This window comes from Anopheles cruzii, chromosome 2 (assembly GCF_943734635.1).
Source record: "Anopheles cruzii chromosome 2, idAnoCruzAS_RS32_06, whole genome shotgun sequence".
NCBI lineage: Eukaryota > Metazoa > Arthropoda > Insecta > Diptera > Culicidae > Anopheles > Anopheles cruzii.
This window is the reverse complement of record NC_069144.1, coordinates 13,871,118-13,897,937: the sequence shown is the minus strand read 5'-3', so window position 1 is coordinate 13,897,937 and position 26,820 is coordinate 13,871,118. Positions and strand designations below refer to the sequence as shown.

Sequence of the window (26,820 nt, the reverse complement as noted above, 5' to 3'; positions counted from 1 at the left end):
CCTTCTTTTTCCCGTGCTCCGCCGTGTCTCATTCAGTCGCGTGTTTTTTTGTTTTGTTTCGGAAAACCTCCCGCTTGGGGCGCAGCTAAAAGTTTATCTCCTAAAATGTGCGAATGTTTATGGTTCCGGAGTGAAAGCTCACACGAGCCTCGATCGAACCTCGGCCAGAAACAGAAACGCTATCCCTGCCGGTATTCTGGTTCTAAGGGAGGATTTCATGGGAAAGGCCAATAATCAACCTTTGGTTAAGTAATTTGTTGGTTAACGTTCAGTGATTTGCTGCCGAAAGATGTCGTTCGATTGTGTTAAGGAAGAAGGGCTACAAATTTACTTACAGTCACGCTAGGACCCCAAAGCATTAGCACTATCTGAATCTCGCTTACCTGTAAATAAACCAAACAACGTTTGATTAGCCAACAGTACCAACACAAGAACCACAACGGACGCTATTTTTAACCCCGAAACCTTTGACTTTTATTATGCACAGCACAGCGGTGGACTGGACTGGAGCCGAGCCTCGTCTGCCGACATACTGTCGCCATTTTCCATAACGGTTGGCCAGCAACCCGGACCAGAGACCGGCATTATATTGAGGTTAAATTTTTAATCACTACCGAGCGGGGCGGTCGAGAAAAATAATATCAACCAACCCAACCGACCGGGCGCCCCGGAGTGCTTCGAAGTACCTGAGCGCCAGGTGGCGGCCAGCAAATCTGGAAAATCTGTTCCAAAACCACATGCAACCGGATTCCCGGAGCTGCCCGGAGCCCGGAGTGGCACGGCAAACAAACAAAAAACATAATCATGTAAAACATTTTTATCGATACCAAAAAACATGCTGGTGGCCGTTGGCCGGAAAATGCCACCAAACACAACCTCCGGGTGGACTGCGGTGCCGGAGTGGAGTTTCACCGCCACCGTTTGTGACGTGCGCAGGATCGGGAGTCAGTCAGTCTCGTGGCTTTAATAACTGTCTTTTAAATGCAGGTCACAGCCGGAGGTAGATGAGGTTTTATTACACGCACACATACACAAAGGCAAGCCACACTGACCAGCATGTTCGGACATGGAATGCAGGCTGGAATTCTGGTTATGCGCGGGGAAGAATGCCAAGCTCAGGAGACAGTGGCGCCTCGCCACATACTCCGAAATTATGTTTCGGAAGTTTTTTGTCCCATGTCGCACTTTTTTCGTGTAAAATTAAAGCAACAATTTTTAAGCAATATAAAAAAGATTTTTGCAAAATTGACTTCAGATAAATGCTGTCCAATTTTTGTGTTTTTTTTTGGTCCCTTAAAATAATTTCGCTCTAAAAGTGAACATTATTGATCCGGCATCCGGCACGATTTTCCAGCCGTCCAGGGAAAGGTCGGAGACTTCCGGTCCGGGTCGACGCGATTTCTCATCCGAAACGCTCCGAGAGATGGCCCTCGACTCAACTCGACCGGGTGTTTTAATCCGGAACCCACAGGAGGCAACCCAGGCTAGTTAATGAGTGGCAGCAATGAAGTGGTAAAGTAAACGACCACCTTTTCTGGGTCAGCGCGACGTTGGCATCCTGGTAACGTTCTACCTGTACCACAGGGTTCGCCGTGGCCGGTGATTTATCTTTTGCCGGTGACACGGGCTTGCTTCAAAATTTCTGTCACCTTTCACCCCGGAGAAGAGGTCGATTTCCCGGTCGGTGCTACTAATGTGGGGCTCGTTAAACACACGACACGTGCCACGTGGGGCCCCGAAATTTGGTAACATCCGGGAGAACCCGGAAAGGAAGCGCCCCGGCGTTTGCTCCGTATCGCGATCTGCGACCCCCTTTGGCGTACCAACCGACCGACCGTGAAGGTCGCAACTGCCATCGAAGTTTAATTAACTGGATGCGACGACGACGCAGGCGACGGAGAGATTGACATGGTTTGGCCGGGGAACCCTGTCGATTCGCCGGGTCGCCTAGGGTTTGGTTTTATTAGATTGTGTATCTCGTCGTCGGGCCACGGAGTGAAACTGCCACACCGAGAGGCAGCTAAAGGCAGATTAATTGATTAAATTCTTCCTCCCCCCCACCGCTGGTGGATCGTCAGGTCGTCGTCGTCATCACCGTCGGCGGGGAGGCCCGAAAATGGCCAACGAATCGTAAAAGGCACCCACCAAAATTGGTCTTCTAATCGGCCCGTGGACAGCGAGTAGAAGATATCGGTATTGTGACGCACCTAATGGGTGTGTGTGTGTGTGTGTGTGTGTGTGAGGGTCAGGATCAGCATGGTTGGCCCATTTTCGGCGAAAGGAGTATACTGGTGACTCCCTTTTCGGGGGGTTGGGCTGGGTTAGGATTTACTGGGCGCCGGGTGAAAGCGCACTAAACACGATAGCAAATATCGTATGTCCTTGAAATTTATCGCCCGACCGTGGACTCGGGCGGTTCATCAGTTGGGGGGCCGCTTGAATCGGATCACTTTGGGACATTTCAAGGAATGCGGAATCATTTGCGGCCAACGCCTGGTGGTTGAACATGGAAGAATCGGGAGATAATAAGGATATTTTAGATAATAATAAGGATATTTTAACAGGCTTTGGACCAAATTCCAAGTCCAACTCTAAATGCAATTAATGCGCTGCTCCAATGCGTGAGAATGCATCGTGCATGTCAAAAACCGTCACCCTGCCGACATTCCGGAGCGGTGAACACCTCTAATGAGCACCGAGAGCATCGCATTAGACACACGATACCTTAAGCGACACCGAAACGGGCTCGCCACATACGAATGGAACGCCCGAACCGCAACAAATTCATGTTAAGCGCTTTTCGTGGGTCTTCTGCTTCGCAACCTACGAGAGCCGAGGGACGCTGCAGGAACCTCATCGTCGTCGTTTTTTCTCCCCATCAAACTGTCACTTTTACCCATTCACTCGCGGTTCCCAGTCGGTCTGGGCAAACATTCGAACGCCGCACAGTCAGCGTTGCTGCTGCTGTGCGGTCCCATAATCCTGCGCAAACCCCGACGAAGAAAGGTTACGTTGACAAACATGGAATTCGGCGGTGGTGGTGGTGGAGCGCCATCCCCCCCCCCCCCCCCCCCCCCGGGCACGGGGATTACCACATGCAGGTCCGAGTCCGATTTGCAACTCCGTGCAGTAGAGAAGGAGTCGAAGCCAGAAAATCATATTTCCATCTGTCACGTACCCGAAATAAGCAGACGATGATGTTGCTGCTGCGGCTGCCGTTCCACAGGACCCTCGAGGTATCTCGCCAGCATTGCGCGCCGCAGCATTGTGTCGCGTCGCCGCGCATAAAACGACACGGACTGCAGAAAAATGCATAACATTTCTCCACTCGACTCCGCTTCGAAGAAGAAATTCTTCGACTGCGCTCCGAAGTCTGGGCGGCGACACCGCCATTCAAATGTGATTTTTCTGCCACGCTCCGTGACCCGTTTTTATACATGTCGCCCCTCCCCGCCCGAGATACGTATGTTGTCCCCCCCCGGACGTCTTATCACTTCTCGACTGTCGCAACATTCCCCTTTTTGGCCGGGCTGAGCCCCCATCATGCTGATGCTCGGCTCGGATGGAAAATGTGCTCATTGTGCACTTTTTTATACCTTCCACTTTCTTGGCGGTTGGCGCATTTTTTCTTGGCCGACAGAATGGAGGCGGACAGAATGGAGAAGAATGAAGTGTGAGCAGCTCATTTATCTTTACCGCAGCGCGCGACCGAAAAACGACACGAAACTGTACCCCGCGCGAGACGGCGAAACCCGGAGCCGGCCAGGAGTTTCTCTCTATCTTTCGCAACGTGTCGCACCGGAACAAGGATCAGCCGGAAAAAAGAAGAGAGAAGCCCGGGTGCAGGGGTCTGGTTACCTTCCGGTGGCGAAGTGTTCTCTGCCAAGTGTCAGAAAGTCACTTTCCGGAAGAACTGTCTTCGGTGGTCCCCGGCCCCAACCGAGCTAGTTAAGAAGCGATGCAAAATTGTTTCGCAGTTTATTCATCCCTCCTCCTTGTACATTCTGCGGCGACTGCAGGATCGTGAGATGAATACTTTCCCGGAACCCGGAAACGGAACCCACCGGAAGAATTAGAAGAGGTAGAGGGCATACGGGGAGCGCGTTCGGTAGAGTGTCACAACACGGGCCAAAAAGGTGAGATGATTAATGGTACATGCTCCGTCTCTCTCGCTGGCTGCCGGTGCGCAGCACAAAATTGCTGCAGCCGCACGTGCTGCGAAATGTCAAAGTGTTGCCGGCGACAGGCGTCCCAAAAAAAAAGGGACTACCAGCACCGGACCGGGGCAAACCTGTCGTACGGGAACGCGGTACGGCAGTCCTCACTCCGGGGTCACTCTGGGTGCCCGGCCCGGCGCAGACTTTGGTGACAGGTTTCGGACAAGCTCGCAGCAAATTAACGGCCACCGGACCGAACCCCACCAGGTGAGGACTTCCGGTGCCGGTTGCGGACACAGACTGCTGCGCAACGTAGACGATTGATTTCATTTTCATCGATTCCGGTTCCGGGTTCCGTAGCCGGAGCCGGAAAAGAAACTAGACTCACCGACCGGGCTTGGGCCGCATTAAAGTTTCCAAAAGTTCCAAAAATGGTCACAGTACGGAATGGTCCTTTAAAGGGTGGGCCATCGCAAAGTGGGCCTTTTTACGTCAACTACGAGTCCAACGGGTTGAACACATGTCCTCGATGAAACACACACACACACAAGGGAGGGTGCAGCAGCAGCAGCAGATGCATATCTGCCGGTGACATGTAATTATTGTTGCTTCGGATGTAATTATTTAAGTGTCAGAACATGCAAATCTATCCAACCCTATCGAGAACTGCTCTTCTCTGACTGTCCTTCTTTCCGTCTCTCTCTCTCTCTCTCGCTCGAGAACTCGAAAAATCCCCTCGATTTTCGGCGAAAGTCTACCATTACTGGCCATGTCGGCCATGTCGCACCGAAGTGTCATCCTCCGCCGGCGGCAAAAGTACATTTTAATCGAAATCTAATCAACCATCGCATTGCGCGCGGCACCGGTAAACCGCGGCCCTGGCTCGTCTGACAATCCGGATTCCGGACGAAGTTCGGAGGTCGAATGCGGGCCAATTTCACTCCAACCGCACGCGATTTCCGACATCCACGCTCCACGGCCACGATGACGTCGAATGTTGGGGTAGAGCCCAGCGTACCAGCTAGCAGCGTATCCCTCGGTGGCCAGGAAGCAGGATCGGCAGCATTCCGGAGCGTGGCGCCAGGTAGAGAGTGAATTCTTGCCATGCCTTGGACGCACCGAGGACGGCGCCACCGGGAAGTGTCTGGAATAGAAGAGCACGTGGGTCGGAGTTCCGTACATTTCCGAACCCCAACCGCATGCTTCACTGCGTCGCACACGTGTACAGCAATTGAGGGGCACTCGATTCAACCCCGAGCTCAGCGAATGATTGGACTACCAGGGCCCCCCGTCATGAATCGTCCATATCGTCGGTGCCATCCCATGGGGATATCGTTCCAAGAGTGGCTCAGGACAAAAATCGAACCCACGCCAGGGTGGTTCAGGATTGGTCAGGATTGTAAACTGGGGAGTGCGCCCGTATGATTTGTTGCATTGGCGCGCACTCCTGTCGGTCGGTGGATGCAATTCAGCGAACTCGCGTACAACTCGCGGAGTGGTCCACTGCGCGTTCTGCGGTCAACACTCCCGACACGTGGGCACCAAATCGATCGGTCCACAATGCGCTTCCTACACTCGGCGGCCCGACCAACCAATGACGGGCCAGATGATGATGAGTCAGATGAGGACTTTCTTCAGCCTCACGCTCCGCGCAGTTTATTGACCCGCGCGAAACCTGCCGCCGTTTCGTTGACCGTATACGGGGCGGGCAGGTTCTAACCGTCCGGCCAACGACCGAACCGAGGGCAGCCGCCGTGGGCAGCTAGCCGAGCCGGGCCACACCTGGCCACCATCACCATCGTGTCCAAAAGAAACCATCGAAACCTGCTCCCCCGGTCCGTATGGTTCTAACGGTCGCTAATTTTTATCAATGACCGTCTTTGATTTCGAATCTACGGGAGTTCCTGGGACCGCACCCACCAAGATTAGTAATCGGCGGGATCCGGGTTCTAAGGTCTTCGATGACGCCACCAGTAGCCAGCGGCGGGGTCATAAACTAGCATTTGCTAATAGTCCAGACAAAGCCATTCTTTGACAGTGCTTTCCTATTTAGAAGCTACGCCTAACAGGTCTTAGGCTTAAATTAATGCAACGTCAATAACCTCAGATTGGAAGTTCTGAATTGCGAGCTGCTAACGCCAATGACGCCATGCTGTCACGTGATCGCCATTTTCCAGATTAATCGATTCGGGCTTTTCTTTTAAACTGAGGACACATACCGTTGGGATTTCCTTTTCACTCTCTTAGCTTCCCTATCGTTCCAGCTGTCAGTTTGTGACGGGATCACGACAAATCAAACGACCCAAATCCCGGCCATCAATAACGGAATCAATCTCATGTTTCGATACCGTTATAATAAAAGCTCATAAAACGTATCCCGTAACCGTGCGGCTCAGTCCCCACGCAGACATCGTATCCAATGTCGTCGTCGCCGTCGAAGGACTTCCCTACCAGGAACCGGAAACACAGACCTAAACCCGAAGTAAACAATCCGCGACACGATCGCATCGGATTGTGTGCCCGTGAAATCGGAATCGAGACAAATAACTTTTCACCGTCGTCGTCGTCGTCGTCAAAGTTTCCCCCTTCTCTCACTCTTTCTCCCGCAGGATCAGGCCGTCTCCGGAAGTGCCATTTTATCACCTGTGAAAACTTGTGGCACAAAATAGCATCCATCACCAATCGCATCCCGCACACCACACCACCCACCCGGGGGCGGTTGGGTGGCACGGTAATCGACTCCGGGGACAATTTTCCTCCCAACGCACGACGAGAGCGAGAGACAAAAGTTTAATGATTCATGACTGTCGCGGGCGCGCGTTGTTTCATCGCGACGAGGTCTCCACCGCCCACCAAGGGAAACCCGGGAGATAGCGAGGGCAAGGAGGACAATTCCTTTATAATTACTTTTGCAAATATTTGCCAAACTTCGTGGCCCCGGGTTGCGCAGCGGCGGCGGGCGGACTCGTAGGGTCGTAGGGTTATGGGCAACCACCACCCGTCCCTCCGTCCCCGGCGTGGTATTTCTGAGTGGAATTCCAATGCTGCGGGTCCGGGAGGGTGGCGGTGTAGTCAACAGATGACAGGTTTACCGCATTATTGAGTTACGGCGAGTGCCTGGCAACGGTCGGGCGGATCGGGCGGCGAGTCGAGGGACATCGATTGTGATCATCCTGGGGCCGGGTTACTGGCCGTGGCCACCTGGCCGTGATGAAGAAAGTTTCACAATCCGAGAACCGTTTCCCAGTTCAATTTCCCTCGCTTATGACGCCGGGGAACAGAAAAATCATCCAACAAATGAAGTGCGCGTCGCCGAGAGTGGAAGAGGGATGTTTTCGAGACTTCTCGAAAGGACTTCAAGAAAGGCAGGGGTCGTCTAAAGAGATACTTGGCATTCCTTGTCGGATTGACGACGAATTAAACGGGACCCGGGACGGCGCCGAGCATCGTCGGCGAAGAATTCAGAAATGTTTGATTTATTGTCACAAATAGCCGACCGACAGCAGCAGCAGGAGCAGCAGGAGCGAGCTTTCGTCAGCGGAACCGACGAAAATGACACTCCAGACCAGGATTAACGAGCCAGGAAATACGGCCAAAGGGCAACCCACGCCCACCGTGGGCGGTGAAGGATGAAGATAAAAAGTTTTCCATTCAATCAGCGTCTTCTCGGCTAATAACTCGGGAATGGCGAGCAAAGGCGAAGCGCAACGCCCAGCAGCGCGTTGGCGAATTCTGGCCGGTCGCAGTGGAAAATCATTTCCCACAGGCCCGGCACGGCCACTTTTCCGAGCGAGTACCTCCTTACAATGATGAACTCCTTTTGCAAATGACATCGTCCTCGTCGTTGACGCCGTCGTCGTCGTCCTCTGACGCCTCCCAAGCGATTGGCCGTGAATGGCTTTTTCAAACGATTCCTCATACATCCTGGGTAGCTGGGATGTTTTTCTGGAGGTCCGCCCTTCGTCCGTCCCCCGTGTCGGGTAATTGTGGAAAAATGGAATTAAAATATGCTCACACCAAGGGGGCCGCAAACTCGGTCCCGGGGCCGGGCCAAGCAGCGAAGTGGAAAATCAAGTAATTACTCGTCGAATCGCAAATGTGCTGTGAGGTCACCGGCCCCCTTGGAGTGGCCTCCGACCGGAAGGAAGGGTTTTTATAAGGCTTCCAATCTCTCTCTCGCTCTCGCTCTCTCTCTAGCTGGCTACCCTTTGCTGGTGTGCCTTTTTGGCTGGCAACAATGTTGCAATGGTTCCCGCGAACTGTAAATCTGCTGTCTGCTTAGAAGCCGAGCTCCCGACGACAAAAAGCGGTCCGACCAAGGAGCCAGAGCTTAAACGGAAGGTTGAGTCTGGGTCGACACATACAGCAAGTGTGTGTGTGTGTGTGAACGACGCCCTGGCTTTGGGACGGTAATCTTCACAGTTCTACTCCTTTTCGTTCTACCTCCTTCAAACGGCGACTCAAGAGACGAAGCAAAGAACCCACCGCGAGAGGGCCGACTTTAATTCCAAAAAGCGACAGATCGTGTCGTTCGCCTCAGGGGCTCAGCGCCAACTACAAAGAGCGATCTTGTTTACACAATATCTTATTAACTTGACTCTCTGTCGCTCTGCTGGCATCCGATTCTTTGAAACTACGTTCGTTCTTGGGCGTAAAGGAGCGGCGTCCTTCCGTCGGCACTCGGGACTTGCATCTGCAAGGATCTTTCTCTCTCTCTCTCTCTCTCTCTCTCTCTCTCTCTCTTTCTCTCTCTCACTCTTTCTGTCAGTTTGATGAACAAAACTTCATCATTATGGCCCGCTCGTCAGCTAGCCGTCTGTTTGCTTCAAAAGTGAAAAGCGTCACCAGGCGGAAAATTTACGCTGGACACTTCCTGGAGCCGTCGCCGAACGTGTTCAACGATGGCTGCCAGCGGAAATCTGAATCCGAGATTCCCTCAGAAGCCATCAAGAAAGCTCACGGAAAGTCTTCGATCGGCGGTGTAAGTGCCGCACGGTGGATAGTGCCACCAAAAAGGCTTGGCCACTCCACACGAAACGTTCTCGGGGCACCCGTTTCGTCGATTGTGGAGTTCATTTTTTGATCCCGTTTTTTTTTTCTTCCTGTGTTTGCTCGGTCATTTGCCTCGTCCGCCCCGGAAAACTAATCCGGAACCGACGTCGGCGAAACTGTTTTTTGCTCACACAACCCCTGCTGAAATCCGGCACCGAAGCGGAATGAATGGACGAAAGTTTGGACGAAAACTTAATTTGTCCACCGGGAGAATCCTTCCTGCCCGGCGGGCGCCGGGTAAGGACACCCGCACCGGGTGCGAGTCAGGTGGATAAGCATTTCACTCGACCGTAGCGGGCGGCGAAAAGAAAAAATCCCCTCCCCCCCTTCCTCTAACCGGTCGAAGAAGTGGCCCCGCGGGTCCCGCTTCCGGTGGGGGTCGCTCCCCAAAACGATTCTAATCAATTGAAGTTGAAGTTCCATTCCTGAATGACAACGACCGGCTTCGGGCCACGATTGGAATCCAATTGAATCCGGGAGGCTACCCGGACCCGAACCAAAGCCCCGTCTTTGGCCCCGTCGGAGTGGCCTGCAGCATACTTTCTTCCACGTCCGGTCCGACGGTACAGAGAAAGAGCAAGAGAGTTGAAAAATGACACAAAACTCACCTCACCCGAAAAACTGCCAATGAACAGCAAGAGGGAGGCCTTCGAGGCACAGCAAAAACAGGATGCTCGCTCGTTCGCCTCGCTGTGCCGGCGAGGGAGTTACGATGGGATGGGCCACCCGGAAGCAGCCGGGGGGAAGTGGAAGCAATCGAAATTCCATTCACCCCTTCGGGAAGCGGAAGAGGCCAGAACCCGGAACGGCAAGCGCACACACCCGCAGGCACTCAAGCGGTTGCTGTTAAATTGCATCGAACGGGTCGGGTCGACTTGAGGAGATGAAGGACCAGTCAAGAACCGGGACCGGGCATAACAGTCGAAATTAATGGGCGCCCACCAACCGGTGCCACTCGACATTCCAAACAGACACTTCTGGGGCCCACAGCTCGAGATGCATAATTAGTCCCGGGCGCATCCAGGCATCGTCTTCGCCGTAGCTTCAGTGTGGCTCTCGATTGAATCGTTTTGATTTTAACGTTTGTCTCATTTTCATTGCTCATTACAGCTCGCGGTCCACTACCCGGTCCAACAATTCGGGTTTTCCACAAAGGAACAGTAGCTCCAGGGCCTCTGGCAAGCAACCGAAAACCGGCGAAAGCGGATTTCTCCGTAGCGTAACATATCCACAAAAACGTAAAACAAATCGTATAACTAATTATGGCCCACCATCCGGACGCTGGCAGAACAAATACCGACAATAACACTCTATGGGATCGGGGAGCATAACAAACAATGAAAGTGAAACTTTTTTCCCGACTGTCGTTCTTGTTATGCTGGCCTTTTGCCAGATCGAAAGGGGTCGGTTGGTCGTGAAAGTGAAATTCTATCATGCGCCTACCACACTGTGATGTAAATGATGAAACAAATGTTTCACGCATCTAGACGATGGTAGACGGTCGTCATTGTTTATGAAAGATTACTTTGGTTGAGTAACTGTTTTTGATTTGGTTTTTTTTGGAACTCAATGCTGCACGAAGAGACAGAAAAACGAAAATCTCCAACGGTAGGTGAATATGCAAAATGTTACGCATTTACCCAACGTTGTGTAATGGCGCTTCCGGTTCCGGGTGCTCATAATTACCTGTAATGAAACAAAAAGAATACGAAAACATTCGATTAGCATAACGACGCTTTTGAGCTAAAACGGAAGGTTTTTTGGTTTTTCAACTTCTGTTGTGGAGTACGTCACAAAGACCCTTTAAAAATTGTATCTTTCACTACCAGTTCCGAGGTAGCCCGCCAGGTAGCCTGCCAGTCCCAACGCTGTTTAAGTGGCTGAGTAACCGACAGCCGACCGAAAGCGCTCGATCCGGAAATCCGGCAGCAGCCGCAACCGCAATTTGCGAGCATCGAACCAAAACAATATCCTTCCACACGGTTTTCCGCATCCCGCAGGCGGATATCCCACGTTACACGTCGGTCTGGTAGCAGCTACACGGTGACTGCATTTCACGGAAATACCCCATCCCACCAACCCGATTCGGTCGGGTCGGGTCCTGCTCCCGGTCTCGAAGGTCCGCATTATCCGAGCCCAGCCCACCGCCAATGCTCCGGTGACCAATGCTCACGGGGAATAATTATCAAAAAGCACAGCGCACCGGCGCTTCATGGATCCGCTCTAATCCCATTACAGCTCACGCGAAACGCTTCGTTTAAAATCTGCGCTTCTGCAAAAAGGGAAGTCAAACCAAAAAACAAAAAAGAACAGCAACACAGAAACAGGGACGATGGTCATCGGTGGGTTGTCTGGAGAGATAAAAAGGCCAACCGAGGCCATTGATTTGGCCGCGGCACAGAGCGCAGCGAAATGAAAATGTAGCATCATCCGATGGAAATGATGCGCACAGCCGAAAAAAAGGAAACACTGTGGGCGATGTGATGGAGGCAACCCATCATGTTTCCAAAACTCTCAAATTTTCCATCCCCTTGTGGGATGGCTTTTTTCCGGCTCGGCACGGAGCTGCGGGACCTTTCAGACCTCAGGTACCTGGCCACGCTCTTTCTGTGGGGTCTGTGGCCTCCTTTTCGCAACATAAAACTCCAGATGGACGCACGCACATTCGGAGCAGCGAGCATAAAAGCCCAATTCTCGAACTCGTTCCCCATTTCTTGCGCCCCAAAAGCGCACGCATGTATCAGAATGAGCCAGCAATCGACTGTCGGTAGGTCCTGCTGCCTGCCGGTTGAGTGTGTCTGTTGCGGTTAATCCCCATTATGGCCACTGAACCAAAACAAACGAGATTGTGTTCAATTTAATTTTCCCTCCACCACCGTCGTCCGATTACAAACCTCATGATGGCTGCCGGCAAAACCAGCATAACGGTGGAAAACACGGGACAGGCACGGGATCAAATCGGGATTTTAAAGCCACTTCAAGTTATGCTACCATTTCGGGGCGGAACTTGAGTGCGCATTTCAATCAGGATTACCCTGTCACGTCTACTTCGCCGGTTGCCTTCTGATTGCCGCTTCCCCCGACAGGTGCTCCACCTCGAAGACTTTCCTCTTCATTTACGAACCACGCACGGACCAGCGCTTCCGCTCCGTTAGCAGTTGCAATTTACTTCCCCTTTCGGCAACCGGTAAAAAATCGCATCGCAAAGTTAGATTGAAACATACACTCGCCCCCCGGGAGGCGGGATATCATCGGTGATGATGATGATGACTTTTTGAGTTTGTTCAATCGGAAAGAATGCAATCCTGGGCTCTCGGAAAACAAAACCAAGAACACGAACCTAAAACACCGTTCGGGACCGTTCGGGATCTGCGTTCTGACCGTGGGGTGGCACAGGAGCTGAAAACCCTCGAGAATGGCCCATTTCGTTACATTAACCAGCAGGGGCCGGGCCGGGCAGCATGTGTGGGCAGCAAGGATTCCATTTACACCGGTCTGGTCGAACAGATACAACCGCCTTTGCCCGTGGAACCCGGCAAGGATTGCAGCACCGTAATTCCTCCGATTTCATTAAATGCTTATGTTGCACATCCGCCGCTGGGAGCCCTGGCTGGGCCCAGGCCAGAAGGCGCTGACAGGTGAGCAGCTTCCTGTCGTCGTCGTCGTAGTGGAGTTCTTGTTGTCTCGAAAGTTGAGCCGTCCTTCCGATTTGTTGTGGTCAGGCACAAAAACTGTCATATTTTGACGACGCCAACGACGACGACGACGTGGGCTGACCATCTGCAGATAGTGTTACACCCGTCATGTGGTCCGGGACACACATTTCCGCCGTCCAGCTGTTGTGCAGGTTTCGGATTTTGCATGAAACTCTCTTCCCGTACGTCACGAAATACCGTTCCCGAGCGGGCGCTTCACTGCGAAAAGCTACGCTAATCCTTCGTTACTGTTGACGGGTGTGTTAGAGAATCCCGTTACATCCCGTTAGTACTGCCTTACGGCGGCTTACACACTTTGAACTATTACTTTTCCAATTTAAATTTAAACGATCCCGATCCCGGTCGCGCTCGTAATTCTGAAAGCAGCGCAAATATTATCCTTTGCTAAGCGGAGACAGTTGTTGTGCCAACGCTTCTATGTTTATATATTTTTCTTTCGGTTTTGTGGTTTAATTTTTTTTTTCATTCCCGTTCCTATTGACCACCGACCATGGGGCGGATGGACGACATTCCTTGAGTGCCCGCTGGACAACACAAATATTTGATTAAAAATTATGCAAAATAGACTGCAGGCTGTCGAGCCAGGTCTGCCGAGACCCTGTCCCTGTGCCGGCCAAAGGAGCACGAACGTCCTCATCGTCGTCATCAGCATCATGGTTGTAATCATAAGGATGATCATATTCTCGCCGTGTACTACTCCGCTTCCGGTATGTTGACCATCGCCGAAGCAGTGCGCTACCGACGACCTCGGACCGTTCGGCCCACACAGTATCAATATTCTTGCACCGTGGCACCGTCCAACGGTCTGTGCCGTTGCCTGTATTACGTTCATCACAACGTTCATCAGGATTGCAAATAAAAATCCATCACACAGACCCAACCCATGTGGATGGTAGGAAATAAAATTGAAAAATAACAAACTGAACGAAAAAATGCCCAGCATTCAAGGAGGTCCATAGCCGGCCAACAGGCAAACACTACAGGCCACACACGCCCACACGTAGGGGTCATCTGCTTCCGGTTTGCCGAGCTCAAACCCGGGCAGAACACGACGCTTGACCCGGTTGACGCTTGTGGTTTTCCTTTTTACTGCCACGTCGCCGTCGCATAACTAGCCAAGCTGGCTGGCCAGCATGACGTCCCACCGGAGGACTGAGTAGAATAAGCGGGACGTCAAAAAAGGGCAAAAAAGGTAAAACCTGTGTGTGTGTATGAGTGAGCGTCTCGGTGGATTACGAAACTATGATACTGGGCTGGGCTGGGCTCGCTGATGGCGGTCCGGGAACATTACATAGTTTTGCTCTTTACTCAATGATTGAATTGGTTCGGTTTGTTCCCCCGTTTTTTTCCATCGCTTACCCGGCATCACTTGGCATCGACCTTACCACCACTTGGGTGAAGCCTTAAAATCCTTTCGGAGGCCAGTAAAACAAGAAAGGCGTCGTGGACGAGACGTGATGGAATGAATTAGAAAAAGGGACCCGGCCCGGTCGGCATCGGGGGAAAGTTTCGGACCAACCCAACTGTAGGCCAATACACACACCCAGCAATGATGATGATTATGGCCCCACGCACACACACACACACGTCCTTACGAAAATGCCACGTCTCTGTTGTCAACTTAATTCACTTCGCAAGTGTCCGGCAAATCAGACTCCTGCCAGTCAGAAGAGTGGCTCCTGGCAGACAGACGGTGCAAGGTTTGCGCCCTATCCGAGAGGGAGGCCTCCACTGCTTGCTTGCGTAACGACAGAAATGCATCAGCATCAGAAACACGGAAGCCCCCCCAGGGACTCGTGATTGGTCGTTCGCCAATGCTGGAAGCACTTGTCCAAGAGTGCAGACAACGCAAAAACTCCGTTTCCATCGAGTTTGCTGAAAACTTTCTTTTAATTACGCACAAATTAATGTCCGAAAAGCATCGGCACGGATTCATTGCGTCCATTAATTGGATATGGCAATCAATTGGAGCACCATTCATTGGTGAACTGAAACTACTCCATTCCTACCGCATTCGTGCGATAAAGCGTGAGCCAATAGTGTTAATGAGTAACCGGGAACGGAATTGGCCAGCCAACGGTGCGCGCACTGGACGGGATTGGCTCCTGTGGTTTTTCGGGAGTTCTTCTTGTGGATGATTTTATTCGCACAACATAACCTCAACCCCAGGAATAGGAGAAAACCCCAGGAGTGCCCGAAAGGCGAATCATTTGGACCGATAATCGTTAGCTAACGTGGGGTTGTGTGCTCTACAAACGCAACCGGTCCTGCAAGGTGTGCCTCGCCTCGAACCAACGGGACGGTTTACTCCCAAAACACAACACACACCATTGGCAGTCAATGCCGGTTACAATTTAGACTTTGGCAGTTCGCTCAATTTATCGCCCAACGTATACCAATATAACGCGTGTTCCGGGCGTTCGTGGTGCCCGAGCCCTGACGCAGTTGTTTGTTGAGTAAACTCACCGCTCACCGCCGTCAACGGTACCCCGCCCGCCGCCGTTTTGCTGTTTGCCGGCGCAAATTAACTCGAACTTCCACGAGACCGCGCCAGGATCGCGATCCGCACCGTGAGTTGTTTGGTTAATTAATTAAACCGAATCGAACCCAGCGAGTCGCGTCGCGTCGCGACCTGCGACCTGCCCCGGGACGACCTAATTCCAGTGCGCCCAACCCACCCAAGGACCTTCCACCGGTCCATCTACTACTACCGCTGGGATCCCGGGCACGTCACAATGAAGCCACGCTCGTGTGTGTGTGTGTGTGTCGGACGGCGACATTCGGATCTGCTGAACGAAAAAAATGTTCTACACTTGACTCCGTAACTCCCGGAACCGGAATTCGATAACGAACGAAGGATCTCAACTAATCCACGCACGCCCGTGGATGATATGGCAGGATGATAATGAAATTTCCAAAACGGAAAATTAACAGAGCAGCGGCAAAGCCTTCGGTTTCGCGCCAGTTCCGAGCGGCGAACGTGACAAATGCGTCGTGACATCATCTCACCGCGTCTCGGTGGTTCCAGAAGTCATTTACAATCCGAGGGCGTAATTAGCGGAGCGGTTTATTCAAAGGCGCACGGTTGTCGTGACTCCGCGATGCGAGCCGAAAAGATACAGAGAGAGGGAGAGAGCGAGAGAGAGAGAGCGATCATTGATGAAGAAGCTTCTATTAATTAGGATGAAATTAATTGCCCTCCATTTAGCTCCATGTAAAATTCCATCTCTGCGAAGGATTAAACGACGCGCCCAGCCACCGAGCGACACACCAAGCGCAGAGGGCCACGGGCCATGCTTTGGTGTGCAACTTATGGACACTCTTTATGTCCTAACGAACTTCATCCTGTTTCTTAGTTCTCGAGTCGTCCTATCTCGGCAACATAAACCGTGAAAGCACACTTCAGGTGTGACGCGAGAAAAGCGGACCAACTTTTAATTAAAAACTTTCACCTCATTTTTCTCGGTACTTGAGTCGTTTTGAATTCCTTGGCCCGCTGGCCACTGCTGCTTGGGTGTGTGTGATCCTTCTTTCTGTTTCAATGTTCCACTTTTATTATCATCCGTGGGGTTTCTTTCCTTCCGCGGAAAAAGAATCCATACCGACGGGTCGAACGGCGAACAGGGATAAAAACATAAACTTTTCCACTTTCGCAATTGATTGTTCAATAGCGGCGCCCTGGAAGCTACGGGAAAGATGCATTCGGACTCCCGGACAGCCGGGCTTTGATAAGCAAAAAGGAGTTGGTGCCATCGCGCGAACTCCAATCGAAGAAGGAATTCCCGTATTTCCCGGAACAAACTTGCTCCACTTCCTGGACCGTAAAAACCATTATGGAAGGTCCGCGTTCCGTTCCGCGTGAAGCGGAACTAGTGCACCTCAATCCTGATTATCTGAAGTGGTGTTCGAAAGATAGTATTATCCGCATTTCTGTTTTGCCTCCCGGACGTAGGCCAAACGCTCCCAGAGGTGCATTAAGCCAAATTGTTCACTTCACGAAGCGATCTCGACAGTCGGAATCCGGGCATCCGTCCACTGGGACAATTGTTCCAATCGATTCCGTTCCGGAACCACTCCAATCAGCCGTGAACAGTTTCGAAGCCCAAATACTGGCCCCGCCATGACCCCGAGTGAATAATGAGCCCGAAAGTGGTGATGTATGTTTCCAAGATGTTTTCACCGGTTCCGGATTCCGGTGGCCGGTGGCGTCGCGAGGACCACACAAAAACTCCGGGCTGGCCGGGCACCACAAAAACACTTGTTTCGGCCCGGCCGTGAGGACAGCCTTTCAAAGGGTAGCGGGCCCGAGCCCGGTTCAACACAGCAACAATAAACTGAAGAAAGCGGCCAGTGTTTTCCGGCGCGCAGCAGAACCCGGGTCCAGCCGAGTTCCAAAACACACAACCGTTGTTCCGTTCCGTTGCGGACTGGCCAAGGAAAAAGCTGTCTATTTTCATTGGATTATCGACCAAGCGTTGCAGCGTCGGTTGGGTCCCGTCTGTGCTCACTCGGTTCCTCGGAGTTGCTCCTGCCACAACAAATGCGCAACCTAACGCGTATGCGAACCCAACCGGGAAAGATGGATTAAGGCCTGTCCAGATCAGGAATCTCGGTCCTCGGTCCCGGTTCGGTTCTGAGAAATTGGCAAAACCACAGAGAGAGAGCGAAAGAGAGAGACAGGGCCATCCCGTGCCAACAAAAACCGAAGGTGCACTGATTTAAAACCATCAAGAATCCCTCCCGGTCAGGTCAGTCTGGGGGGCTGGGGCAACATATCGTCGGGTGGCATCACACACACACACACACAGAGGGGCCCACAAAAAACATGTAGACAACCGGGCTGAACACTAATCTATGCACACCCGGTAGCCGCCCTGAATCAATAGCAGCAGAGGGTCGGAACCTCGGAGATACCATCGGGCCTCGGGCTGCCAGGCGGCGGACTCGGACCAGGCGATGAAGTTTTAGTGGTGCCCGGGCGGCACCAAAGTAGCACCTACTTTTCCCGTGCACAACTAGAACCTCATCCTTCAGGGCGGATCCAGGGCAAGGCTCCCGCACCGGCGCTCCCTGCACCGAGAACGTGGAGTTATGGATTCGGCAATTGTGAAACATGGCTAATCTGTTCAATCTGTTTTGCTTTCGGAAATTTATAGATTCGAACAGAAGATTAATTGATCAGGTGCTGTGGGAAAACTCCACACATTTTCCGAACCTGCAGCGGCAGCGGCAGCACGGCGGAGTAGTGTCCTTCTTGAAAAACGGACACACGTGCCGCTGCCGCCGCCTTGCAGTGGCCTGCCAGCATTATCTGGTGAGAGTGGGCCATAGATAAATTTTCTTTGATAGATACGGCCGCCGGCCCAGAACTGGGCCGAATGCGCTGCAGTTCCTTTCGACACCTGGCGCAAGTAGGCGAAAGAACGACTGGTCCGGTCCTTAGGCATCCGCCGGGGGTTTTGGGGTCGCTCCAAGGTGGCGCTACCCAATATGTTTAGCTGGCAAGAGTCGTCCCCTTTTCTGCATATTTTAGCAGTGCTGCTGTCCAACCTTTTCGTTGGACCTTTTCCAACTGCTATATGTAGTCGAGATGATCTCTCCCCAAGAAGAACTTTAATATTAGGTATTCAGTGAGGACATAAATGATGAAAAGTATCAATCACCACCGTGATGGACCCGACAGTGTTCTACCCAGCTCCTACGCGCTCTAGCATCAAGCGACTCATCACGCAACTCGCGCCCACCAAAACCACCTTGGACGAGCCGAGCCCGGAATGGAATAATCGTTTTTATTATTTTGAAAAATCCCACTTTTTAGCACCTCTCGCCACGACGCGACGGCCGAGTGCGATCGGTGAGGCAATACTGAACGGGACACCCAACCCACGGGCCCCGATATGGAAGGGGTCGTGTCGTGTTTTTCCGTTTTAATGGCTCCCGAGTGGGGCCCGAAACGGCGCGCGCCACGCCAAATGAATTGCGTTCTTTTATAAACAAAACTCCGTCGGTTCCGTCAACCGAGTCGAGCCGAGTTAAGAGAGTATAGAGAGCTCCCACGCGCGTTTTGGGCTGACTCGGGATGACGTCCGCCACGAGTCGGCCACACGGAACGCCTCAGATCCGGTGGCGTCATTAGCAGCGGCCCGCACCGAAAAGTTCCTCGACGGAAACTTCTCCAGCGTCGCATAAAAAGAACTCCCAGTAAGGGGTTGAGGTCACACACCAAGCTGCGCCGGGGGCTGCTAAATATGGCACCGGTTGAGAGGGCGTTTGATGAGCAACAAATCTCGAGAATATACATTTCCAGTGCCGAGAGTCACCGCGGAGAGCGCAGAGCGCAGAGTACGACATTGATCCAGATACGCTCGGCCGCCGCCACCGCCAACACTAACAAGCGCATATTGTGTCTGGTCGCGGATCTTCCGGTGCCGGGGGGTCGACCGTGACGGCGCTGCGTGGGCGCCGGGAGCCACCGGCCTCAAAAGCCGGCCGAGGTCCGATGGTGACTAACGACGATTGGTTCAATAAATTAGCGACTTGCGGTCGAACAGCGAATAATTGTTCGAACGTGTGCGTGTACGTTGGGAGGTGCGGAGGGCGCGGGCGGGTTCCGAGGTGACGTAACGGAGGAAGTCACGCTTAAGTGAGCGCGCGCGCCCTGTCGGCGTCGGCGCAAGTCACGTGGAACCGCGGCTGTGGGCCGTATAATGAGCCAGCTGTTGGCACTCACGCACGGGACCCGTTCTGTTCAGCGGGCTCTGGGCCAGCATTAAGCCAAAGCATAAACGGCCCTTGGACCGGGGCTTCTTGAGCTGTCGTCGATGACACAGTCGATCCGACAGACACATCATTGTGGAGCTTGTCCGTCTAGTGCGGGATCTGCATATTTTTAAATTCTATGCTCAATCATACTCTTGATTAGCTCCCGACCTACCGGTGATTAATGATGCCCCACGTGTGATGTAATTATCAATCCTGGACCCGGTTAATGAAGTTACCGGCGGTGGCGACTGCTAAGCGATGAGCGATTGCCTCAGCGAGAACGGGGTGATGGCCATCGAACGGACCGTCACGGGGTTATGATTACTCTGCCGTCACTTTAGAGATGTGTGATTTGATTAAACTCTACGGATCCGGTGCCATCCACGGGTGCTAATCTGCTCTTCACAGCGTTATTGAGCGTGACCGATTTGCAGCTAATTTCACAGATTATGACATCGGCATGTTTCCAGCTCAACTGCACCGGGTAAAGAGTTCGGATAAATTGTTGTTGTGGAGTTGGAGAAACCTTACCATAAAAGACTCGCGGCCCACCGATGACCACCCCGACCAAAGACCAAGGAATCGAGTCTGTCGATCTTGTAGACTGCGCCCAAGGCCGAACCGTCCAAAACCGCCCGGGAAAAATCGGAATCAGCAACCGAAAGCAATCTTGGTTTCGCTGGCATCGAAACGTCCGGTCACGGACCCGGACCCGGAAAACCCGGAACGTCTGTCAGTCGTCAGACGTTCCGGACGTCGCCGTGGCCGTGTAACGAAATCGAGAATCCGTTTTGCACTTTGGCAGCATTTTTCATTCTCGTTGCCACAGAACAATCGCCCTTGCGTCGTTCGCTCCTCGTTCTAATCGACCATAACCGAAACGCGGACCCGCGAACGGGAGGGTGAGCGAGTTCGGCTCCCCGTCATGCCCCGTCGACTTCTTTTAATCTGAAACCGACGGCTTCAAACGGCCACAGGCTTCGGTAGCAGCGCCCGTAACGTCGATACCACGGCGCGGCGCTGCTTTGATGTGGTCGGACCGGTTGCAGGGCCGGGCACCCCAGGATCAACAAGGAGCAACAACAGGACGAGTGAGGACACACACACAATGTTCCGTGTGCCCTCTAGTGGCGTGTCCTTCCCGGCAGAGGTCCATCGGTCAGGAGTCGCCCGTTAACGGAACGGATACATCATCCGACGGGCGGTGTCTGTATCTGCATCGGCCAGATCGACCTCCCCGGATACAAAATCTGGCGGCCACCGGGAGCAACGAAAAAAAAAAAGGAAAAGCATGAAAACAGCGGCCTCCTTTTTGCCATTTCTTGCGTCTCTCTTATTCTATTGAAGTTGAGGGTAGAAATAAATAACGAAAACGAATAACTGTTTTCGTCCGCACGAAAGGAAACGAAATCTGTTACAGCGTTTTTTTTTCTGTTTTCCCTTTTTCCACCGTCCAGATTCCTCTTTTACACATCGAAAGTGCACACACAAAAGCATCAGAGTGCGCCCGAACTCGACCGACCGCCGTCTTGGTACATCTTTTTGAAGTTGTGGAAGAAGAAAAAACTAGACATTCCACTTCTTCCGGTTTGCACTTCTAATATTACACACACCGAGAGAGAGACGTCCTGTGCTGGTGCGCCTCGTTTGAACTTTGGCTCGCGCTTCGGCTTTAAGAATGTCCAACTTTTTGCCCACCGATGCAGGAATGGGACGTAGTGGCATCTTCCGACGAGGAAGTTACAGTGGCTGACGGACATACTTTAATGTTCGCCAAACCACCGTCAACATCCTCCGGAAGTGGGCCTATTTAATGTTGAGTCTGAGATGCATCTCTTAAATTAGAGCATCAACAAATAGAAATATGAGAAAAAATAGTGCAAAGAACATAACGCAACGAGTGCGTCCTTGTGAAGCAGATAGCAAAAGGTACCAACGCGTCAAAGTTAAACCGATTGTCGCCGGCCAGATTCCGGCGAGAAACAAGCCGGAAGATATGTCCCCGGGGTACCTTTGGCGTAGTAAAACACGTTATCGAACAAAACTTCGCTTTGTCGGCAACGGTTCACTAACGTCCACGTGGCGGCGTCCTTAAACAGGCGCCATTCGGTGCTCTCCCCCGGGGCGGCTGACAGGAAAACCTGTCGCGTGAGCAACAAAAACTTTTACGCACACTCCGAAGAGAGGTCCTACGAAGCGGCGAACAAGGAATGCAGAAAAAACGGAGCAACACCTCGCCCGCGTGAGCGCTTCGAAACGGCAAATGTCATAATTCATGATGGCGCCGCCGCCGCCGCCATTGTCGTCGGCCAGCCCGCATGTGTCGGCGGAAGTAACCCACCCGCGGGGCACTTGGGAAAAAGTGTTCTCGGAAGTCCCGAGCGGTGCCGGCCTCAAACGGCCGTACGGCCCCGATGGAGGTGCCTGGTGGCTGATAAAACTTATCCCTTCCCTAAGCACCCCACCACGGGTGTCCACGGCGGGAGCGGCGAGAAGGCCCTCAGGTAATGGCGAAGGATGATGCGATTCGCGAAACGACAACACAACAACAACCGTGCCGTGCCGGTTACCGTTTGGGTGGCCCATTTTTCCGCTGGAGCCCAGTGGGGAGTGCGGATGTTCCGGACCGGAAGTCAAGAACACCCACACAACAACACAGCGGTCTCCGGGCCCCGGGCCCTGACGCCGGAGAAGCGAAAGATCGGCCTCCTGTGAAAAGATGGCATTTCCGGTTCCGGGCTAAGCCCATCCCCAGCAGATAAAGATGCAAAATGGTGATCCGGCGTACGGCGTACGGCTGGAGGAGTTAAGGTCACACACACACATACACACACAGAGAACTTTGGTTAATCCTCTCTCGTCGTCGTCGGTTGGCGTCAAGAGTGCGGAAAATGTGCGACCGTGTGACGGAACACGTGAGGAAGGAGACACGCGAACGCCAAGAGGTCACAGGAAGAAAAATGATATTAAAACTCTTAACAGGTTTTCCCCTTTCCCCGTCACGACACCCTTCTCACACACACACACACGCAGGCAGGTGAAAGTCCTGTGACCCATTTGAAGGCGACAGCAGCACGACGCGGCAGGCAAAAAAACCCGGGGCTTTATTATCCGTGATTTTTCCGACCCGGCAACCCGCGGGAAAATGGTGATGGCGGAAAGGCAGGGTGGGACGGTGCCGGTCGGGGGCGCTTGTTATTATTATTTATAACCCGAAAGGGGCCACGACGGGCGAGACCATAACCGGCGGCGTTCGCTTTCTCTCTCTCTCCCTCTCTCTCTCTCATTTATGCTGCAGCACACCGTCGCACAGGAAGAGCCACCCCGTGGGTCTGGCAAGTCAGGTGGCCGGATTGTGCGGTGGCCGGTGTGCAGGTTGACAGGATTCTTGACGTTGTAATTGCGAAACAAAGGAGGCCGCCGCCACAGTGGCGGCTTTTCGCGGAACACGATTCTCTCGGAGGGAATGGAAAGTCTTGAAGGGCCCCCGACGGTGTCAGGATGTGTCCAGAAGTGTCCATCGAGTGGGGAGGGCGCACGGGAGGGTTGAAACGGTTGCTTTTCACACCAACCGGAAGCGGTTGGCTGTCGTGGCACGCAAGGAGCCAAGGACTGGGCGCTGGAGGGCTACACGCCAGCCTTGTAGGCTGGCTGGCTGGCTGGCTGGGGCTCTCGGGCTGGTAATCTTTAGCCAGCCGCCATCGCGACGGAGGCGTCCAAGCTTTGCACTTGAGAGGGTTAATGTGCGCTGGCGTTGTTGTGTATGATTTAATGATATTGTTCATGATTTAATGGACGGTACTTTGGCCGGGGCGCGCCACTGAATGGGGTCCTTCGCCCTAAACGATTTTAAATTAAGTGATACATTATAATTCATCCTGGGAAAGATCAAACCGAAACGTCGTTAGCCCTAAACAGGGCTTCTTCCAGGCGTGGGTTTTTGGAAAATAAGTTACATAACCGGAGAGAATAAGGTCGAGCGGAGAGAGCGTTACTCCAAATAGATCCTAGTAGACATGGAGAATGGATTACATCCCTCGGATCGGAATCGATTTAACTACTCGGGGTGCTCTAGTGCCACCGTCGCCGAGAGTCAATCGGTAGACAACTCACCTATAAATACATCATCCGGCCTTCAATTACCGAAAGATGCAAAGTCCTGGACCCAGAATTACTTCCGATGAACAGTTGGCCATCCGTTCCGGTTTGGAGGGCCAAATCACTTACCAATTATGCCCGGCCGAAACAGTGCGTCGTGTCCTCGACCGGAAACGACGATTTGCGTACAGGACGAGCAAGTCGAACACAACACAACCGTAACCTCCTGCACTTGACTCGGACTCGGATTTAGCCGGCCAGCCATTCATTGATCTCAACCCCAGATTTGCATGGTCAGAACGGAGCTCGTCCGGCACCCGGGCGCCACTAGCGTTCTTCACCCTCCCGAATGAAGTGTCATTTTCAGCGATGGAAAAGAAAGCGTCATCGAAGCGGACCGGGCATTCGACATTGCCACAAACCACCACCACCACCGATGACGATGACGCCCGGTGCCAAATCCTGCTGGCATGAAACACACGCACACGACCGGGGCGGGTTTCCGGGCGATCGAAATATTGGCCGGGCCGACACCCGGTTCAAAGGATCCACGGGCACCCTGTCGATTGCTCGGTTTTAATTCCATCGCGCTCCACACACACACACACACACACGGATCCTTCCAAGCGTATCGCCGGTATCCCCTTTTACACATGCCTCTAAAACCTCACCTCACCGGCGGAAGGAGAGGCCCGTATCCATTCGGAAGTGGGACACCCGGACACCGGCCGTCCAACTTCCGCACGGGGCCCAAAACGATGGGCATATGGAGCAGAAAATCAAACACAAGGATCATCGTCATCATCCACCGCGCACACACACACGCGGGCGCGCGTTCGGAAGTCCTTCGACGTCACTCAACGCGCGCGGCCACACGCTGGATGGAATCGATACCAAACACCGAAAGGAACGTATGGCCGCCAGTGAGTTGCTAGAAATTCAAATCCGACACGACACCGACGATGACCGTGGGTGGGGGGGCCGTCGTGTCGATGGCGGGATGTATTGATTTTCGGCAAATGTTTAACGAATCCCGAGTTCGAAACGTCCCACATTTCGGCGCACGGCGATCGCACGAAAAATTCACCGTCCTCGCGTGCGTGTGTGTGTTGGTTTGTGATTAAATTTATCCCAAAAACGGTTATTGGATTGAATCAGATACTTCCGGTGAGTCCGAGAATCGGCTCAACACACTCTGTCTCTCTCGCGCCCGCGAGTGACCTCTGAGTAAACACATTTCCACGTTGAGCGGAAATGAACAGGAAAATCGGACTCGGATCGGATCGAACTTTTCCGGTTCGGCCACCGGCGAGCTTCGCCGGGGAAACTACTGCTAATCAACATAAAACACACACGAGAGAGGGAGGAATACACTAGAGCCCAGTCGATCATCATGATCATCATGATGATGATGATGATGGGCAAAATGGGATTCGCTTGGGATTCGTTTCTTTCTGGGTGGAGTTCGTTTTCCCGCCCCTGAGCCTCCGGTGGCCTTTGGCAATGAAGCGCACTCATTTGCTTTCAGCAGAATCAACCTAATTAACGCGCTCTCACTCTTTCGGGCTCGATCGCTCGCGCGCCGGGACCGAATGATTCTGCAAATTTGTAGGCCACATCCCCCGGGCACGTCCCGAGCTAACACGGAGCAGAGCAAAAAACGCACACACACGGAGCACTTTCTCCTCCCTTTTTTGCCGGGTTAAAAACAAAAAAAAGGTGGCCTCCACACAGAAACGTGGCCGGCGACAGAAAGGCAACTCAATTAGTGCACGTGTTATCCATCGGACCGGCGGGGGGTGGTTCTTTTTCAGAGGCTGCAAAGGGGAGAAAGGGGAACGTGAAAAGCACAAACATGTTCCATCACACGAGCCCGGGCCGGGGGTTTTCGGAACATCGGCAATTATTATGTCACCTTCAAAACGTGTGCCAAAGTGCTGCTGCTGCCGGGCGTCGAAAGTGAGTTCCGGCGATTGCCGACCCCGCAGGAGCCAAAGTTCCGGATAGGCCACAGTAAAGGGGTTGTGACCCCCCCCCAACGGCCATGTAGGTCATGTTTTTCCACATCCTCGATAATCTCTCCACGTATTATTATGATGCAAAAACTTTCCGAGCCTTCCCATCCCGGCCCGGACTTCATTATCTGGGAGTTTGCCAGTGCCGATAACCGAAAACACTGGTTTTTTGGGGTCTTCCGGGGTCTCCAGAAACCACCTCCTAGAGAGCGAGAGAGGGCTGCCTCCGACAAAATCGCCCATTTGTAGCCTGAACTCGGAGGTCTCGGAGCAAACGACGGTCTTGGCAGTGGGCCAGTAAAGTCAGAAGAAATTTTAAGCAGCTTTGCAGCCCGGGGATGACACGAAAAAGCCGCCAGTGGGCACGTTTTTGTGTGCCGCTCATTATGTATGAGCTTTGTGTGTACGGAGAAAGTCAAATTAGCCCTTCGTAATCCATCTCTGCGACCGGGGACCTACCTTAATACTGTCGTAGCACGCGGTCACGCGTCCGTTTTGTACTTCGACGTTCGCCGGCGGGTGTGCGAACTTGCACTCGGTGTCCGGGCGGGAGCATTTGTTGCGCTGGTACTCCCGGCACACCTCGAGCTGCAGCCAGCGGGAATCCTTGCCGTTCAGTAGGTTGGTCATGTTTACCATAGCGGCCATATCTTGCGGTTCGCGCACCAAAAATTCACTCCCGGTCGGGGTCGGGTCGGTCGAGTTGGGTTGTTTTGGTTGTATATGTGTGTGTGTGGTGGAGGGGATGGCGTGGGGTGACAGGAGAGGGCACACTACTGCACTGCTGCGTGATGGCACACACTTCCACCGACTCGATGGCGACTACACTGCGCTCCCGAATTCCTGCGGCGATGGCGTTGGGTCTTCGCTTTAGGCCGGTTTAAGAAACATCCACTGGTGGTGTTGTTGTTGTTGTTGTTGATGTGGTCTTCCTTTCGCTTTCACAATCGCCGGACACAGACGCGCACAACCTTATCGTGCCACCAAAGGGAGGCCTTCTTAATCACGCATTAGCGCTTG

At 52.9% G+C, this 26,820-nt stretch overlaps 1 protein-coding gene across 1 annotated transcript in view; it reads right to left on the bottom strand.

Annotated features, from left to right (window-relative positions):
• The window catches only part of LOC128278494 (protein muscleblind), a 147,276-nt gene extending 120,828 nt beyond the window's left edge, over positions 1-26,448 (bottom strand). The window contains exon 1 of the mRNA XM_053017224.1: positions 26,260-26,448. Coding sequence (XP_052873184.1) covers positions 26,260-26,448 — 189 coding nt within the window. The remainder of the gene's footprint in view (positions 1-26,259) is intronic.
• Between the last annotated feature and the right edge of the window lie 372 nt (positions 26,449-26,820).